General features: G+C 37.8%; 1 protein-coding gene across 1 annotated transcript in view; it reads left to right on the top strand.

Moving 5' to 3' along the window:
* The first annotated feature begins 881 nt into the window (after positions 1-881).
* The window catches only part of PRKD3 (protein kinase D3), a 41,329-nt gene continuing 23,623 nt past the window's right edge, over positions 882-18,587 (top strand). The window contains exons 1-5 of the mRNA XM_082481712.1: positions 882-1,294; positions 13,063-13,201; positions 14,834-14,965; positions 15,696-15,853; positions 17,550-17,739. Of these exons, the coding sequence (XP_082337838.1) occupies positions 1,004-1,294; positions 13,063-13,201; positions 14,834-14,965; positions 15,696-15,853; positions 17,550-17,739 (910 nt within the window). The 5' untranslated portion in view covers positions 882-1,003. The remainder of the gene's footprint in view (positions 1,295-13,062; positions 13,202-14,833; positions 14,966-15,695; positions 15,854-17,549; positions 17,740-18,587) is intronic.

The following is an 18,587-nucleotide window of genomic DNA, read 5'->3' as shown; positions in this document are numbered from 1 at the left end:
ACCGTTAAGTGAATTGCTCTGCTAAATTACTGTTAATTAAAGGATGTGATAACATATTGGTCGGTGTTAGGTCTGATTTGTCTTGTGTATTGTACAGTGGGAAAACATTTAAGTTCAAGTTGTAAGTATAAAATGTAACGTAACATATTTGAGTACAAGGAATTGGTGATCCTGCTGCTTCAAAGTAGAGTGGTTATGACATTGCTATGCAATTTTATGCATTTCATGTGAAATAACAGCTTTATCTTCTCCTCTACAGGCGGACTACAATGTTTCAAAATGCTGGAGATTACCGGGGTGAAGCTAGAGATTACATTTAATGTGATTGTGTCTTCAGATATTCTGCTCCTGCATTTCATGAGCTAAAACATTTCATAAAAATGAAATCGGATATCTTCATTGATCCCCAAGTTAAGAGTGTCCTGTGAATTCAGAGAAGGCTTTCTGAAGGAGGAATAGATTCATCACATACGTGGACTTCTGTTGTTGCTTAAGGATACACTTTTTTTTTTCCATTCTAAAAGGCTGTCTACATGAAGATGAATCTGCATTGAAGATATGATCTGTGGAATTAGGTGAATGAGGATACTTTTAATGAGTTACCAACATTTATTTCCATCTGTGTTTCCAGCTTTTTTTTTTTAATATATAAAAATGAAGGACAAGTATAAAACAGCAGAGGTGCTGTCTTTCTGTGAGGCCTTTATGTAAGCCTCTGTTGTCTGGACGTGGTGCTAAAGGATAGACAATCTGCTTTTGGTCAGCTTATTGTAACTGCAGAAAGAGAACCTTTAATTTAAAGTAACTTACAGCTGAAATTATTTTACTCTTTGGCTTGCACAGAATGAAAGGGAAAACTAAGTTTTACTGGTCAGGGGTGTCTTACTGAACTAAGAAAGGGAAAGTTACATTATCCTTGTTTTCACTTCAAACCAAGAACTGACAACGTATTTTTCTTAGAATTTGACTACTAGGGAGATCTTGACAGAGTAAAGCAAGTCAGATGTCAGCAAACGATTCTTCTCCCCCATCCTTACAGAAGTTTTCCCCACCTACATGTCATGCTGCTGCACCACAAACCCCAACTTTGTCTTCAAGTCCCCAGTCGGGGCTCTCCAGTCGACTCTCCAATGGCAGTTTCAGTACCCAGAGCCTCACCAACTCCCGGGGCTCTATGCATGGGGTCTCCTTCCTTCTGCAGATTGGTCTCACTCGAGAGACTGTCACCATTGAAGCTCAGGAACTGTCCCTCTCTGCTGTTAAAGACCTCGTGTGCTCTATAGTTTACCAGAAGGTATGGTATAACGCTACCATGTTCTGCTGATGGCAACATTTGTTTTGTAAGAATGTGTGACTGGAATATGCCAAGAAGTTTGGTACAGTGAGGAAGATCCATGTTAGATGTTTGCAGTTATGCACAAAGAAATTTTGCGAACTCCCAAGATAGAAGCTTTTCGTTTAAAAGGAGTAATCGGTCCTTTTACTTTCTTGCTTGTGAAATGTAGTGAAAGAAGATGTAGTAGTAAATTTTCTGCAAGAGTTAGTTTTCACAATATGGAGAATATGTTTTTTCCTTTCACTGATTTTTACTGGCATCTTAGGTTACTAGTTTATGCTTAGTATTGTTAAGGAGTATTTGTGCAACAGTATAGCCAGCTGTAATGAAAGCACCAGTTGTGGCTACAGAAATGCACTGCAGGCCTGCAGAGTTGCTTGATACTAGCTTTTCTTTTTGTTTCTAGTTAATAATTAAAAACCTCACCAAACAGCTAATACTGTCCTAGTATTGTTTTTCCATATAAGGAATACACGCATTACTCTTTTATGAGAGTACTTAGTTACCAGCACAATTTCTATTAAGAGAGAGTCAACCAAGAAATAAAAATATCTTGGCATCCTTTTCCAATGTGGCTTGGTTAAGCTGTTGCAAGTTCTGACTCTGTAGGAAGGAAATAACATTGATCTTGCTGTTTTTGCATCCAAGTTTTATCTTTATTTATGTTAGGTATGTTAGATCTTACTAAGCAACCTGAAAAGTAGTTAACATTGTTCCATAAAATGATGAAGAAATTATTGCTCATTTCCCTCAAGGCCAAGGGTGGATGAGAGGGATGGAGTTGAAGGTAGATTATTTTGTAGGGAATTGTTTTCTCTGTCTCTTCCATTGCTGTGATTTGTTATTTATGGTTGATTAGTTTTATTAGATGGTTCTTTTTCACTTAATAGCTTGAAAGAAAGTCAATGCAAACATATGAACTCTCATTTGTATATGCTTGTGTATCTTTTTTCCCCATCTCACAACTTACTGTATCTTCTGTATTTTTACAAAATAGTTGGCAAGCAAGCTGATTTCATAATAGCTTTTTGGGCTACCAAAATGTAGTTCAACATGTTAGTTGCTTTCTGAAGAGACAAGTTAGGTAATATTTTTTTTTTTCTTTTTGAACCGTGAATGTTACCTGTACTTTTTTACAGCCATTTTACAGGCTGCTCTTTCTTTCTTTATCAGCTCCTTCTCTTTGCATCAGCATATTTCCTGTCTTCTGTCTTAAAGATGAAAACAAATACATGCACACTTATTTTTCTTTTTCCTTTCTGTTCCTTTGGCAGTCTCAGCTAAAAGTTTAGCTCAAGTTCTTGTTATAGCTCAAGAAACTTCTTATATGCTGAGCCTAATCTACTGCAAAACTGATGAGGATTTGATGATCAGTTTTCTCTTTTGTCTGTTTTTTATTCAGTTTATGCTCACCTGCAGCTGATGCTACCAGCAAATTACTGCTCAGTGAGAACATGTTTGCAGGCAGCAAACCGATGAATGCACCACACACAAGGTTGTTTCCTCATCTTTCATAAGTAGTTTTGCAGCCAGTGCACAAGTGGCAGTACCCTCTGACAGCAGTGTCCTGCTGTGACTTTTTTTTTCCTCTTAGATCTGGTGACTATTGCAAGCATATTAAATATTTTAGTATTAATATATAGATATTTTTGTATTTATGTAAAAACTGTGAACTGTGTTCTTCTGTGTACTGTCATGCATATGGCCGCCTGTTTTTTTCCAGTTGAAAGCTTTGAAGCTACTGGGTATGCCTTTGAGATTCAACAGTGTTAAAGCTTCCGATTCTTCTTGTATTCCACAGCCTGCTTAAACTGTCTTTTCTTGACATGTTCCTGGCTCCCATCTTCAGGCTACTGTATAGTTTGTTCTTGTGATAGTTCTGTAGTTAGCAGTATCTATTGACTGTTGCATTTAAATGAAAAAGAAGAATTATGTTTTTACTTGGAATCATTTATAGCTTTTCCTCTTATATGAGTGGTATCTTTACTAGAATTAAATGGAAGTTTCCTTACTTACTTTTAATAGTGCTTTCAAATCACATTTCAGACTTGTATTTCTCTACATTTCTGGAACAAAAAAAAAGTTTCGGGTTTCCTTCCTTATTTGCTTGGGAGCTTGAACTGCCTGCCTAACTTTATTTGAGGCTACAATTACAGTATCAAAAATGTTGATCAGGATTTACAGCCGACCTCTGAGGAGGCTGGATTTTAACCTTTGTAAAAGTAATTATAGCATCCTCAGAAGTTTTCAGAAAAATAACTTATGCCTTACTTTTTTTTCTTTCTGGGGAAATTAATCAACTAGGGGATAAACAATGCTGCAAAAGCCTGTGTTGGAGAGCAGTTTAGTTAGGAAATAAGTACTGTGTTTACTTAATGCATTTTCATAGCACTTTCTGTATTGCCAGTCTTGCTGTATTGTTGATGGTCAACTGTGCTTCCTGCTTCAGACATTGCTGTTTGCTGTAGCTTGTTCAGGTTTTGCAGCAGGGTAATTAAAAGTAGCATCAGCAGAACTGAAACTAGAGGCGTGTGTCCGCAAGGAGAGCGGGATGAGTAATGCAATTATTTGATGTGTCTCTCAGCTCTGTTAAAAATGTTCTAAACATCAGGAGAAGAGCAAAACATTTTTTTTTTTTTTTTTCAAATTTAAAATTAAGTTGGGGGAGCACTACGTTAGGGGTATTGTATATTGGAATGCTTAATAGAAGTATTCAGAAAACCCAAAATTTAGACTTTGTAGGGATGCTTCAAAAGATTCTTGTTATAGTCTTAAACTACACTGTTCATTCCTTGTCTACATTGCTGTATATTAAAGTACCAGGCGTACCGTTCTGAGGGGGATTCTGAAGAGGAACCAAAGCATGAGCAGATATGACTGCTGGAATAGAGGGAGTGTGTTTAGAAGCAGAAAAATACATAGCATAAGTTGCAGATGGACAGTGTGTGACCTTGCACAATGATCAGATATTACAGAGTCAAGTTCTTAGTCTTGTTTTGTGTTTAAATACTGTTTCTTCATTCCTCACATGAGAGGACATGAAGTACAACATAGGACTTACTAGCTTGAAACTAGAAACTCACATGTGGTGATGCTCCACTGGCTGTAAACTCAGTTATGTAGGACAGCATGCTATAAATGCTTTATTCTAGCTTATTTGTTTTGTTCTAGTTAAACTAACAGCTATAAATGAAAAAACATTTGATGGTTCTGTGCTATTACTTGTATACTGTCAGTGCCTGCAAGATTTATCATAACTTTTTTCTTAAACTTAAGAATCTTTACTTTCATGCTTCTGAAACTTCCCTTATCTACCTTTTTTGATCTACAAAACTGTCCTTCATCCTTTTCATTTTCAGTCATACTCGGCACCCTCCTTTACATACTTTTCCTCCAATGGCTTTGCTACATTTTGCTCTGAAATAGGCCAATTGCCCTCCTACTTTAGGCTGTTTGCCTGAAATTCTCTTGATCCTTTCTAACCGTTGCCTTCTCTTTGACTTGAGTACTGTTACACTGTTTACCCATACAATCTGTTTCTTAATCTTCCAAACTAGTTTTTCTTTTTCCGCTTCACTGAACCCACCCATAGGGTCACCACTTAGCAAAGTCAAAGTGGTATTTCTTATGTCTTACTCATTAACAAACCTCCTTCAGGTTTTTCCTTTGTATTTTCATAACATGTTGCTCTCATATGTCTTATTTAAAAAAAGAAAAAAAAAAAAGCCAAACTTATTTTCTCACTATCTTAATTTTCTTTCTCTGCACTTATATATTTCTAGTGTTTTATTCATGTTTGCTGCACTCGTTTCCTGTCTATTTATCTTTTTCTTATCAAACTTGATCCAGTCTAGTATTTTTTGGTCTATCTTGTTTCTTATTTAGTTCACCTCCGAGAGTAATTTTTCCTTCCATGGCCTGCTTGTTTCAGGTTTGTTCTTAAACCTTCTCCAGGATCAATGTTTACAATTCTGCAATTGCTGAACTCTTCCATATGTAGTATGGGGCTTTTTTTTTTTTTTTTTTTTTTTTTCATTTTTTTCTTAAGTATAGGCTTGAATACTTTATCTAGCACCTGTTGCTTTCATCTTGATTCCTGTAACTCTTGTGTGTTTGGTGTCTTTGCTTTTGCTAGCAAGAATATTTTTGTTGTCTTAATTTTTCTTCATCCTAACATGATCACTCTTTCAACTGCACCTGTAATTGTCTGTCTCTCAACAGCAAATTTTTGACTGTATGTAATCTCATTTCTACTTGATTACTGGCTCTCTTTGTGCTTCTTTGGTTTTTCATCTTACTTTTTGACTATTTTTTCCATGTTGGGTTTTTTGGTCATCTTTCTCTGTATAGGCAGAGTCCTTAAAGTGTCATTGTTTACCTTAAACGTTGTCTTCTTTCCCAACAGTATTTATACTTTCTTACTAGTGTTAATCCCCTGATTGTTTCCCCGCCACATTATGCTGTTTTGACTTGCCTGAATTCAGGCCTTAATCTGCCAGTAGCCACTTACACAGGTACTTGACATGTTCACACTTGTATTTATTTCTTCAGGACTCTGAACTGTGTAAAGTGTTGTGAACATGATAACTGGAAGTATAGCTGTATTTAAAATGAGTTAAATTTTGCGTGTTAGATCTGCCTGTGAGTCTTTCTGCTGTTTCTGTAGTTTCATACTTTCATTGTTTTTATAAATGTTGTAGTCCTGGTACATTGTATTCCCTGGTCAATAATTTGAATAATCTGGATTTAATATAATCCTATCAGTATGTATTCACTTTTTTGATACCCCTGCCTATTATTTTAATTAGACTAGGTGGGATTTCATCTTTGATATTTGGAACGTGATTGAAGCCCTTAGATTGTTTGGAAAAATTAGCCAGTTTTCTTTGAAGATAGAGTAGATTGGGGTGTGGGGGGAGAGAGATGAGATGTGTTTAAACATTTTGCTTTGGTAATTGGGGGGAAGAAAGCCTGACATGAAGAACACAAATACATCTGTAGAATTTTCTAACTGAATGACAATTGACTGTATAACTGTATTATTCGTATAACTAAGACTCAAATTTTAATGAATTAAAGTAGTTTGGATAGCTACCTCTTCAGTTAGGGCTTCTGAAGGGGAAAAAAAGTGTTTATTTTAAAATACTTTTAAATTGTCGTGTTGTGAAAAGACCAAAACACGTGGAATGAATATGAGCTGTCTTCCAAAGGTTTGGACGTTGTTACGGTAATGGCTATCTAACCAAATTGTGGCAGAGGTGTTGACTTGAAGCTTAATATGATTTCTCAAGTGTTAACGGATGTTTTACTAATGAAATACTGAGAAGTAAAAGAATCACATTACAATCCATCCATATTACAAATGGATCTCTACAACTCTTGCAGTAACAACTTAATTTGGTGTAATAAATAGGTAACAGTACCGCAAACATCCTTCTGTGTTTTTCTCCAGGTTAAGCTTGTAATAGTTCATGGTGCTTATTTTTGAATGGCTCTAAAATGAACACAAATCATGTTTTGTGTTCATCAGCTGTGCTAAATCTTTTTCCTCCTTGTTGGTCTGCCGCCTTGTCATCTGCTTTCTTCGTGTGAGCTAAATAAGGCAGCAGAGTAAGAGAGAGTTGAGGCATGAGAAGCAAACATGCCTGTGAAAAGATGGGAGCTGGGGAGTACTGGGGGCGCGGAGCTGGTATACGCAGGGCAGATTAGCATTTCCGGCACGGTAATAAGTGTGTGTGCTGGAAAACCTAGCCAAGCAGTAGTCCAAGTATGTCTGTACTGAGGCATCTAGTGAGGGAAAGATGCAACAAGTTTGAAGCTAATTGTCTGTGTGATAATGTGATTTGGCACACAATTCTAAAGAGTGGGAGTGAATAGCTGGGTAGGGATGCAGAATAATAGATTGGAGTGATTTCAGTGAACCAAGAGACTTTCCAAGGTAATGGGTGTTTTGCACCATTAGACTTTGGAATTAACTTTCAGTGGTTTGAAGCATTTGTTTTGAGTTATGATGGGTCATGAGATACTGGACCTTGAAACAATATCCGCCTACACTTTTCCCTAGTGTGAGTTTTTGGCGACTGGTCCAGAACTTTCTAAAGTAAGTCCTGGAACTTGAAGTAGAGGGATTTTTCAGTTACTGCCAAGATAGAAAGAAGCCTCAGTTGTGTTTCACTCCAGCAATGCTGGATGCTGTGTATTGAGTTCTGGGTAAGAAGAACGGTGTAATGCACTATCAGTTAAAACTAGACATACTGTAATATTTACAGCATAAACATTCTAGATAATACCATTTGTGTTTCCTCAGTGTAACTGCAATAATGCATCAGTAGTGTTAACTTGTGCTAGTACCACCCAAGTACAAAGGGTTGCATACATTCTTTATGTAAGTTGATGATGTTGGTATACCAGAGATTAATTTTTGGCACAGTCTATCACATATGTAGACTTCCCATAAGTGATTTCCTGTAGTTAGATGCTCTTTTGGAACCATTAACACTGGGAACAGTTGCCTTTTTGCTTTTAGGAAACAGTAATACTGGGATTAGCAGTTGATATGTTCTGAGTCACTGTGCAGATACTTTGGGCTTTTATACAGGAAAGTAATAGCTGTATAATCCTGTAAGACAAAACAGGCTTTAAAAAATTCTGCTTTGAGTTTTGTTTTCAAGTTTATGTTATAAGCTCTTAACACTTCAAAGGAACTGAATAGCGTTCTTCCTTAACAGCTTCATGTAATTGAGCATAAGGAAGGCTATAAGCTGTACTTTGCTGCAGTACAAGAGAGAAAAATTTGGTAGTGTAGCACTTGAACATAGTTTAAGCTTTGCGTAAAAATCCTGTCAAAAGATACCCCTTGAAATAAAAACCTTGTTAGGCGATGAGGTTATTCTTGGCCAGCAGTCTGCACATAGCCTTCTGGCTAAGGTGCTAGCAAGGAATGCTGTATTCCCGAATGTACTGGGGAGCGGAAGAGAGAGCAGGGCGCTGCATGTCTGTAAGGAGCCAAGCTGCTTGCGCAGCTCCCCCTATCGAAGCCTGGCCAAGTGGCTTAGACGTGGGCTCTGATGGGCCACCTGCAGCTCATCAGGGCCGGCCGTGGAGAGGGCAGCCAGCCAGCGCTTCCATTGCTTGGGCGCACAGAACTGCAGTGCGAGCAGACGAGTAATCTGAGCTCAAGTGTGTGGAAAGGAGCAATCGGAGAGGCATCTTTGTGTTAGAGTCTGTTCTTTTATAACAGTGGAAGTGTGTGTGTGTGTGTGAAAGGAAAGGGCAGGACTTTTTAATCAAACTTGAAAAGTGTTGTTAGGGGCAATTGAATCTGACAGCCTCCTGACAGAGGCGAGGCGGCCGCAGCTCAATGCTCCAGGTCCAACCAGTAGCAAGACTGATCACATACATGTAAACACACAGATCGACATGGGCAGACACACAGAGCACTCACGTGAACACAAACAGCAGCAATGGTCTCATACTGTACCCTTTTCTGGTGGTTCAAGATGAAGGGCTGCTAGTGGGAACAGACACACATGCGCGTGCAAAAAAAAAAGACCCAACCAAAAAAATGTGGATGTCTAGCAGCTGGGCTCAGGCACTGTCTGCCCAGTAGCAGCCCCTGGATCTTGGTCGTTCCAGTTGCTGGCACCTGGCTGAGGCCCCACTCCAGTTGTTGGGTCTTGATTTCACTCACTCTGGTCTCTCCAGTTGTTGGGTACCACAGACGTGTGGGTTCTCTGACCTGTGGTCTGGCTTCAGCTGCTGGCACTCAGACATTCCCCCAGACACACACGTGTGCTCAGAATGAGAATCCATCGTACAGGAAAATAGTTAGAAATTGAATTTAATGAAAAGATAGGACAGATGATGCTGATCAGGCACAGGGCATGGTCAGACAATTGTTCTGATTAGCCACTGTTTACAGGTGTCCAGCCTTTTTTGTCATCTTATCCCTTTATTTTTCCCCCACACTTGTGCCTCCCTGAATCACCTCTTTCCTTACCTTCAGTTCCTTCCATAAACATCCTGTAATAAGTCTTGTACAATCCTAATTCCCTGGCACCTTATACCATACCATTGGGCAGCAACCCCTCTCAGTCCAAAACGTGCCCTAGTGTTGACTTGTCTTGATGGGGTTTATGTCTAGAAACTGGGGCTGAGTCTCTGCTGTGACAGCCCAGGGATGGGCCTGGACAGGGTATCCTTTACTTGGAGTCCTTAATTTGGGTTTCCCGCCTGCCCTCATGCTTCTGTGCTCCTCTGGTGTGTGGAGATGGGCCTTTGGTGGGCTGATGGCCTCTGTGATGGGGTTGTATGGGTTCCCCACCTGCATTGTTCCTCTGCACTCCTTTGTGGACATCCAGATAAGCACCTGACCTAACAGGCGGGATAGGTAAGGGAGCCGTTGCAAGGTTCCTCAGCTATGCCTGTCCCTGTTGTGGCTTAAGGAAAACCTTGTAGCAGCTGCAACTCTGTAGTACCAATGAACAGGCTATTGCTATTCTAATGCTTTTAGTTTTTGGAATAGTTGTTTCAGAAATGGAGATGAGGCATGCACAATGCATAGAAAAACATGTCCTGGGTGAAGTCTGTCACATGTATCTATAAAACTGTATACAGAGTCTGTGTTTAATGATAGACTTCTTGCAGTAAATAATAGTATAGATTATTGTTAGTCTTGTTAGGCCTGGGCTTGTGTTTCTGCATTGTAGTCTAGGAGCTACTGATCAAGCTGAAGCTTGTAAATAAAGGAATTATCTTTTAGGAGGTGAAATATTACAGTTACAAAATCAGACAACCTTTCACAGTCATTTCATCCATGTGTATGTATACTTGTTTTGAGAGAAGAGGGCAGTAAAACATGTCACTACAGTGTCAGAAGCATTCATGACACACAGCTTAAAAGGTCTAACAATCTGTAATAGATAATTTTGCTTTTTCTACAATACTTTTATTCCATAGAAATTAATTTAGCTTTTGTCTGGAATTTATTTGAAAACCAAATCTTATAATTATAGGCATTATATTGTTATTTACAAACTTCGGAAGTAATGTTGATGCTGTTTTCAAAGAAATGTAATGTCTCATTTTTAATGATTACATGTGCTGTTGCAAAGAGGATTTGAGTATTCATCTGTAACTTTTGTGTCAGGTAATGCTTTTTCGTCATGAAAATTAATGTGGTATGTTTAAAACTTTAATAAATCCAAGATTTGTACATGACAGTGGGTAAATGCTGCACATGCAGAATACATACGGTCATAGCATTTAAAATAATCGCACACCAAGAAGCATTTCCATGACCTCTGGTTACTGGGGTTGGGGGATTATGTGTAGGGATGTTCTGGCAGCTGCATGATAAGTTTATAGTCTCAAAGAATAAAAAAAGAGAAACAAAACCATATCTTTATCAAAGGAAGGAGATTTAAACCTCTGAAATATCTTAAAGGTTCCTTAAAATCTATGGTTTGTAGGTGATTCTGTGAACTTAATGCAAGAGGCCATAGTTCACACTGGTTCTCTGAATCATCAATTGTCCCTCCTCGCAGCTGAAACTGCATTAATAAAAAGTGTCATGTTTATCTGCAGGCAGATACGTACCATATTCATGTTGATTTTTTTTCTCCCTTTTGTTGGAATTAAGATTTTCAGCACCATGATAACATCTATTTATACTATATAGATTGTATCTTGAGGACACGATTGTACCATTGATGTGCTAGCTTCCTTTGTTGATACTAGCATGAAGATGTGATACCTGGCTAAACAGTGTATATAATATCAAGGAATAAAACCTCACAGCACTTATTTAAAAAAAAAATAATAAATGTAACTTTTTTTCTTGTTAATTGAGGCCAGTGGACTTTTGAGTTAGAGCTTAAAGTAGGTTTATACACTGTTTCAGGTATGAAGAACTGTCAGTTCCCTTGGAAGAATTACTAGCGTGCTGTACCTATGCATGTTCTGAATGTCATGTCCTGTGCATACTTGCAGAGATACTGAGACACATATTTGGGCAGCACAGCTAATCCTCAAGCTTTTTATTTGCTTTTCTAATACAAATAACCTTTGGGAGATTGGAAAAATGTAATTTTCAGAATATTCGTGGATATTTGCTGTTTATCAAGATCAAGCAGTGGATGAGTGTACTGAATTAAAGTATGATGAGTTCTTACAGGTAATTCCAGGTGACCTAAGGGATTTTAAGCAATAGCATATTATTGTATAAAGGATTAAAAAGCATCTGTTTTAGAGGACTATAATGCTGTTGTCATATCTGTACCATCATGGCTACTGTACAGAGTTCAAGAGAACATCACATTTATGTAGGGAACCGAAGAGTGAGTTGGGAGGCAGAGGAAGCAGCCTGCTGCTTTGGCATTAGCCCAGTAAAACAATTTCTTGGTGCTGCGGATTAAATATCACTTGTGTCAGTATAATTTTGCCAGGTCTCTCTTTTGCTTTTGCATGGGTTAAACGGTACAAATTCTGCCTCTTTTTGTGATTATCCAAGTAGACAGTATGTTTTCCAGAGCATGTAAATTTATATTATGTGTAATGTAAATGTGTAGGGTGTGCACACCAAAACAGAGAAGACTGACTTAATATTTTGGATAAAATTGCTACCGGAAAGAGGAAATTATTTTCTGTCTGAATGGGAAGGGAGTGTGAAAACAACGGGCGTGACGGATTCCTTCATTATATCTTTGACTACTTTAGTTAAGGACAATTAATATACCACAAGCTTCCTGCCATTTAGACCCTGTTACTTATTGACTATGCAAGATCTAAATTACTGAACTGTAGTCTGTTACCTAATTAATTGAAAGTTTGTTGTGTGCTTTTCAGTTTTTATCCCCCCCCCCCCCCCCCCCCCCTTCCCCCTTGTTGTTTTCTTCTGTGGAGCTCTTCTGTGTTCCCACCTTGAGTTTGAATTCTGGTTTAAACAAAAAGGCCAGAGGAGCTGCTTGATTGGTACTCATTCCTCTCCAGGGTCTGTTCCTGCTTGTTTTCTGTGAACTGTCTGTTTACTTTTCAGCTTTTCATTTTAAGAAATTTTGCTCACACTTGGCAATATTTTGAAGAGTGGGGAAAATGCAGAATAAGAAAGCTATTGTCAGTGAAGTATCATGAAAAAATGGCAGGTTACTTGGTGTATCTATTCCCTATATGGATTTACTCTATTATCTTCTGTCCTTGTAGGGAATCAAGTTTTCCTTTTTTCCTTTTCTTGCATCTGTAGATCTAAACTGTTATAGAACAATGACATGGAGCCTCTCTTGTTTTGCCCCTCAAGAGAAGTGTGGCAGGTGCTGCAGGAGTGTGTTGAGTCTGACCCAATAAGGGTTACAGGTGGTGGTATCTGAGTGAGAAAGATCTGCATTGGCTTTCAGGTGCCAGACTGATTATGCAGGTCAGAGATTAAAAACCCAAAGAAACAAAAACCCTAACAGTTTTTTCTTTCCAGGTTTGAAAAAAGGGTGTCACTGTTGGTGGGGGGAACAGGGAAGAAGTTGGTATTGATTTGTCTTGTTTGGGTGTGGTGGTTTTTTCTAACCCTTTTGTGCTACATTTCAGTTCAAAAAATGCTTCAGTTCCTCAAAAATAAGCAGATCAGTTTTGTTTCTGTGGAACACCGAAAAACTCAAGTTCCATGGCTGTTTTGAAAACGCTTATGGATAGGATTATCAAAGAGCATGTGTTAATTTAGAGTTTGCTTTCTATTGCAGTTCCCAGAGTGTGGTTTCTTTGGCATGTATGACAAAATTCTCCTTTTCCGTCATGACCTGAACTCAGATAATATTTTGCAACGAATTACATCAGCAGAAGAGATACATGAGGGAGATCTTGTTGAGGTTGTACTCTCTGGTAGGTATTGTTGCAACAGTGGAACAGATTTTTATTCAGTAGATTAAAAGAAAATAGGACTTTATGGAACACTATTATCATGCTTGCCTTGAGCTCTTTGACTTAAGTCTCATACTGAGTCACTGTTTTGGGGTAGAGGTTTCCAAGAAAATCCAAGTGGTACTGATGCTTCAGTATTCAGTTTTATTAGTGTTTCATTGTCATGTTTTAATCTTCTTCAAGTTTATGATAAATAAATATGAATTATAAGAATATGAATTTATAAGTGTATAATTGTTAAAGCTGAAATGCAGATAGCGTTCAGAATTTGCTCTTCCAACCCTGTTTTCTTTCTTTTGCTTGCATGTCTTTTTGTTCTGTAGTTTTTGCCATTGATGGTTTATACTGCTAAAAAGCTTCAAATAAACCTAATTGCTGAGTCATACCTATAAGGGCAGACTCTCTTAAGGGTTACTGTAGTGCTTGAAAACAGTTTCTTTTAAACTATGAAGTCCTTAAAGTGGTGGCTATTATCCTGTAGTACTCTTCAATAATGAGGACACCCCCCCCAAGCACTGACTGACTTGAATTGTATGTGTTTCATCAGTACCCCATCAAATTCAACCACAAGCCAGCTGTAGTTAAACTACAAATAAAAGCTGGATTAGTAGCAAGCAGTTCTTTCAGGCTTTGAGGACTAAGTGCCAAAATGAGGTTACTTTCTAGACAGAGAGATCTCTTGGCTGTCATGGGATTAGATTTGTAAATTGGATCTGTAAAGTATGATTTCCTGAATCATAAGGATGAGTTCCTTGGCTGCATTTCAGGACCTACTGTTACAGGCACGGCTAGTGTATTCAGTAGACAGTAGATCATCTTGGTTTGAGCTTTTCATTGCTTCTGGTGAACAGCGTATTTGGAAAATTTGTCCTGTGTGCCTCTTATTGACAATCTGTGACAGTTTCCTGGTAAACAGACAGACCGCCAGAAACCAAGGCATTTTGAAGACATGTAAATCTGTTGCAGTAGGGTTTTAAAACTGGGACATGAGAATCTGAATATGAAGTGCTAGTATATATTTGGTCAAAGAATAATAGCCATCAAGGCAAGGTAATGTTGATGTAAAATACCAGTTTCTTTTTTTTCTCATTCCAAAGAGACAGGACAAAAAAATCATTGAAATATATCTAGGCTTGTTTAAGAAAAAGAACGTTACTAGTGAAGTTTCCAGTGTTCCGTGGAACTTCTATCCACAGTTCTGTTTTGATACACACAGAGTTCAATCTAATAAGCTTTTACTGAAAAGGTCCTTTAGAAGACAAACATCTAACCTGTAGAACTGTCCTTCATTTGAAAATTTTGTAGGTTACAGAACAGCTTGAAAATAAAGTTGCTCTTTCAAATGTTTTACTGTTAAGTTGATTTTAGCAAAGCTAGTTTTACTTGCCTTCTCAAGTTAGTGAGGTTTTCAGCATTGTGACTCATACTGGATTAGTTGTGGCCATTAGCCTAAACAATCCAATGGAATTTTTCCTCAATAGAAAAGCTTACTGAAAACTATGTAATAATCTAAATGTGTATTTAAATGGTATACAGTAAAATCCTTGTTGATCCTGTGGCAAGAACGATAACTTACTGCAATTTTTTTAAAAGCTTTGGCTACAGTTGAAGACTTCCAGATTCGTCCTCATGCACTTTATGTGCATTCCTACAAGGCTCCTACTTTTTGTGACTACTGCGGAGAGATGCTTTGGGGTTTGGTACGACAAGGATTAAAATGTGAAGGTAAGTCTGTGATTTTTAGTGTATTTTTATTGTCTTCATCTTATCTTATTATCTTTATCTATACAAGATGAAGAGAGGAAATTGTACCTTGTTTGATATGTTAGCATGTGATAAACGTAGTATTTCATAGAGTTGGAAGGGGTTATGTGTCAGGAAACCTGAGTTCAGATCCTGGCTTTAACACAAACTGTGTGTGACCTTAGACAAATGACTTAAGAAGCATTCTTGTTTCCCACTTTGAAAAAAATAGCTAGCTTAGAAGCTTGTGTTCTTTGCGAAAGGAGCACATACTTTGGAGAGACTCCCGAAGGGGAATCCCTTTCCTTATGGCCTTCATCCAGCTGGCTGCGGAGCACTCTGCAGCCTGCTGTCAGGTACTGACGCTGCCTGCTTGCTGGCTGCTTCTTGGCTCTGGTGCTCCAAAGTGAAGGAGTGATGAAAGCCTCCTGGTGGGGGGAGAAGTGAGGAGGGCTGTTAGCTGCTTCAGGGCCTCAGACCTTGTTTCTAGAGCTGGGCTTACTAGAGACCAGTATATAGTAGCAAGTAGTGCAAAAAAAGGTGCTTCTGTGGATCACATCAAGAACACTAAAATAGAATTTAACAGAACAATCTATTTCTGTCTTTACCATTTTCCTGGATCATCTTTTTAACTGCTTTATCAAAATATTAGTACTATTTTTGTTACTTTGAATGTTGGGAGGTTTTTTTATCTAAAAAACTTCTCTTTCAGGTTGTGGGTTAAACTACCATAAGCGATGTGCCTTCAAGATTCCAAATAACTGCAGTGGAGTGAGAAAGAGACGTCTATCTAACGTGTCTTTACCAGGAGCAGGGCTTTCAGTTCCAAGACCAGCACAAGCTGAATACACATCCTCTGCCTCTGAAGAAGTATGTAGTGTGAAAGCGGAAGCAATTTCTGGTTTTAATGCTTTAACCTCTGGGGAACTAACTAGTGTTGCAAGTGGCTCATAATGAGTACAAAGGAGTTGATCTTAACCGTTATGATTGGTTTTAGTTCATTTTTAAATCTGGTGAGTCTTAGACTGTGACACTCACTGATAACTATTATTACTGTGAGAAATGAAATGGGAAGTAAATTATAACTCTTATGTATAATTTTGTTATTAGCCTGTCATTCATTCATGGTTATATGAACTCTGAGAACTTTGGTTTCGGGAATGATAAAACACCTTCCCTTCTTTGTAATACAGATTCATTCTGTAATTATGATATCAGTATAGAATAGTTACTTGGCTAAAGCAGTACAAATTGTAAGCTTTTATGATGGAAGAGCAGAGAGTGTTCCTGATATGCTGTTAAGCTTTTCACAGAGTTAATCTAAAAAAACCCCAAGGCCTGTCAAGGAGAGTGTAGGGGATGAAGGTCTTACAGTAAAAACCATCATCCATAATAGTTCTTTGTTACAATGGTTATGAGGATTGCTGAGAGGTTATTGGTTATACTACAACTATATTGGGATGTTAAGACAGGGCAGGTGGTGATTAGATCCGTTTGTTCACTGCTGCTTTCACCATGGGGTAAAAGCAGTGCTTTTGACACTTAGTCTTTCCTACTTATCTAATTCTATTACTTTACAGTATAACAATTCTTACCTTCTTACTGTAGTTTAAAATATAAATTGTATGGATTGTCTAGTCCAAGAACATAATGTTTTTTTAGCTAGAGGGTATGAAGCCTACTCTTGAGTCATGAAAAATATTTATCCTGATGTTTATAACTATTGGTAAGATTTATTCAGTGAACATAGAATTGTAAGCATCTCTCCTCTCATGGAATTTAACTTTGATTTCTACATGTGTGTTTAGTAACTCTTTGACACCTCTTCTTTACTATCTGATTTTGAATACTTGGCCTAGATGATCAGTAATATATTATCATATTTTTGGTTCATCTTTCGGCATTCTTCAAATACTTTAGGTCAGATGTACAGGTCTGTGTTCCTTTACATTTTTCTGTAGCTGTAGGTAACTGTAAATTTATTATGCTGAATGTTTAGTATGATACTCAAAGTCTTTTTTGTTATAATTGCCAAAGTTTTTGTTTTAACTTAATTTCAAAAATTACTTGGGAGGTTTAATTTCTAAAATTATTTTTTAATTTTCTAAATATTTTTGCTTAACTTAATAAGCTATCTAGGTATGGTGTACTTTGCTTTTTGAAACTTACAGCTTGAGGTAATGATTGGATTTTGGTTTGCCTACCTCCAGTGTTTTCCATTTTATCCCCTACATGGGGCGTCTGTATGTGCTATCTGTGAACCTTGCCAGGTTGCTTAAAAAATATGTCATAAGAGTGAATTTTTAGCTTCTGTGAAGATAAAGATTCATATATACTTTCCTGCTCTCTGCAAGGCTTTTTCATCTGGTGTTTTCTTGGTTTTGTTTTACCATATCAGAATATCCTCTTAAAGCTTCTTGGCCAAGTTGCTTTCTTACCCTGTCACTTGCTGAGCCAACACTTCCCTTCCAGCCCTGCTGACTACTTTTTTTCTTTTTTAAATCTATTTATTTTTCCTAAAGTAGAACTGTTTTGGTGCAAACCATGTATACCTTCTTTATTCCAGCGCTGCTGTCCAGAACCTAGTAAGAGGATTCCCTCCTGGAGTGGCCGTCCCATCTGGATGGAAAAGATGGTGCTTTGCAGAGTGAAGGTTCCACACACCTTTGCTGTTCACTCTTACACTCGTCCCACCATATGCCAGTATTGCAAACGGCTGCTCAAGGGTCTTTTTCGCCAAGGAATGCAGTGTAAAGGTAAACATCTAATTTTCAGCTGCAGCGATAAATTTCAGTAAAGGTCTTATATTTAAAACTGATCTCAATTTATGTTTGGATTGCTAGGAAGTTGTATACTGCGAAATGGGGCAGTATAATTTTTGAAAAATTGCATACTTTTGAGAGGATTACAACAGCCCTCACTTTCATTTTAATAGACTGTACATTGTATGTTTTTATGAAAAATAAGATTTAATCACACGTAGATTGGGAACACCTTAGTTCTAGAAGGATAATTCTAAATTACTATAAATGGGAAATACTTCCCTTTGTTCAGTGTCTGCCTTCTAGACTCATCGCTAAAGAATTTGTAAGTTTTCATTATGTTATTCTAATACAGAATACTGGTTATTGTCTTTTGGAAAAAATTTATACAGCTAGGCGCCTTTCCTGAACTAGCTTAGGCTTCATCAGCTGCACGGTTTTTATTTAGCATATGTTAAGAGGCATGACTTCAGTTCTCACTCTTTTGTGCAGTTCCCAGGGCATAACTATGACATTGTGCTCATCTGCTGGCTCTTTATTGCTGGATAGTGCAGATCCATCACCTTTGTTGCAGGAAAGAAAACTGTAGTCAGGAATCCTAAACTTTAGTATGGAAAGGACTTTCCATTGCTCGCAGTGAGTTTGTCAAACATGAGTGCCAAAGGTCAATCAACATTTTGAAAAAGATCCCTTAATACACTTTCAATTTCCTTTAGTAGAAGAGAGCAAAAATTGTAAGCTTATAGCTCTGATAACTTTCTTTTGACTAAAAATACTACCAGCTGATGTAAGTAAGGAAGTAGTTTTATCCTTCATTTCTGTTCTTAATAATTTGCAGTCTT

Source organism: Vanellus vanellus (genome assembly GCF_965231255.1).
Source record: "Vanellus vanellus genome assembly, chromosome: 3".
NCBI classification, from domain to species: domain Eukaryota; kingdom Metazoa; phylum Chordata; class Aves; order Charadriiformes; family Charadriidae; genus Vanellus; species Vanellus vanellus.
Note: the sequence above shows the minus strand (reverse complement) of the source record. Positions and strands in the feature narration are given on the sequence as shown.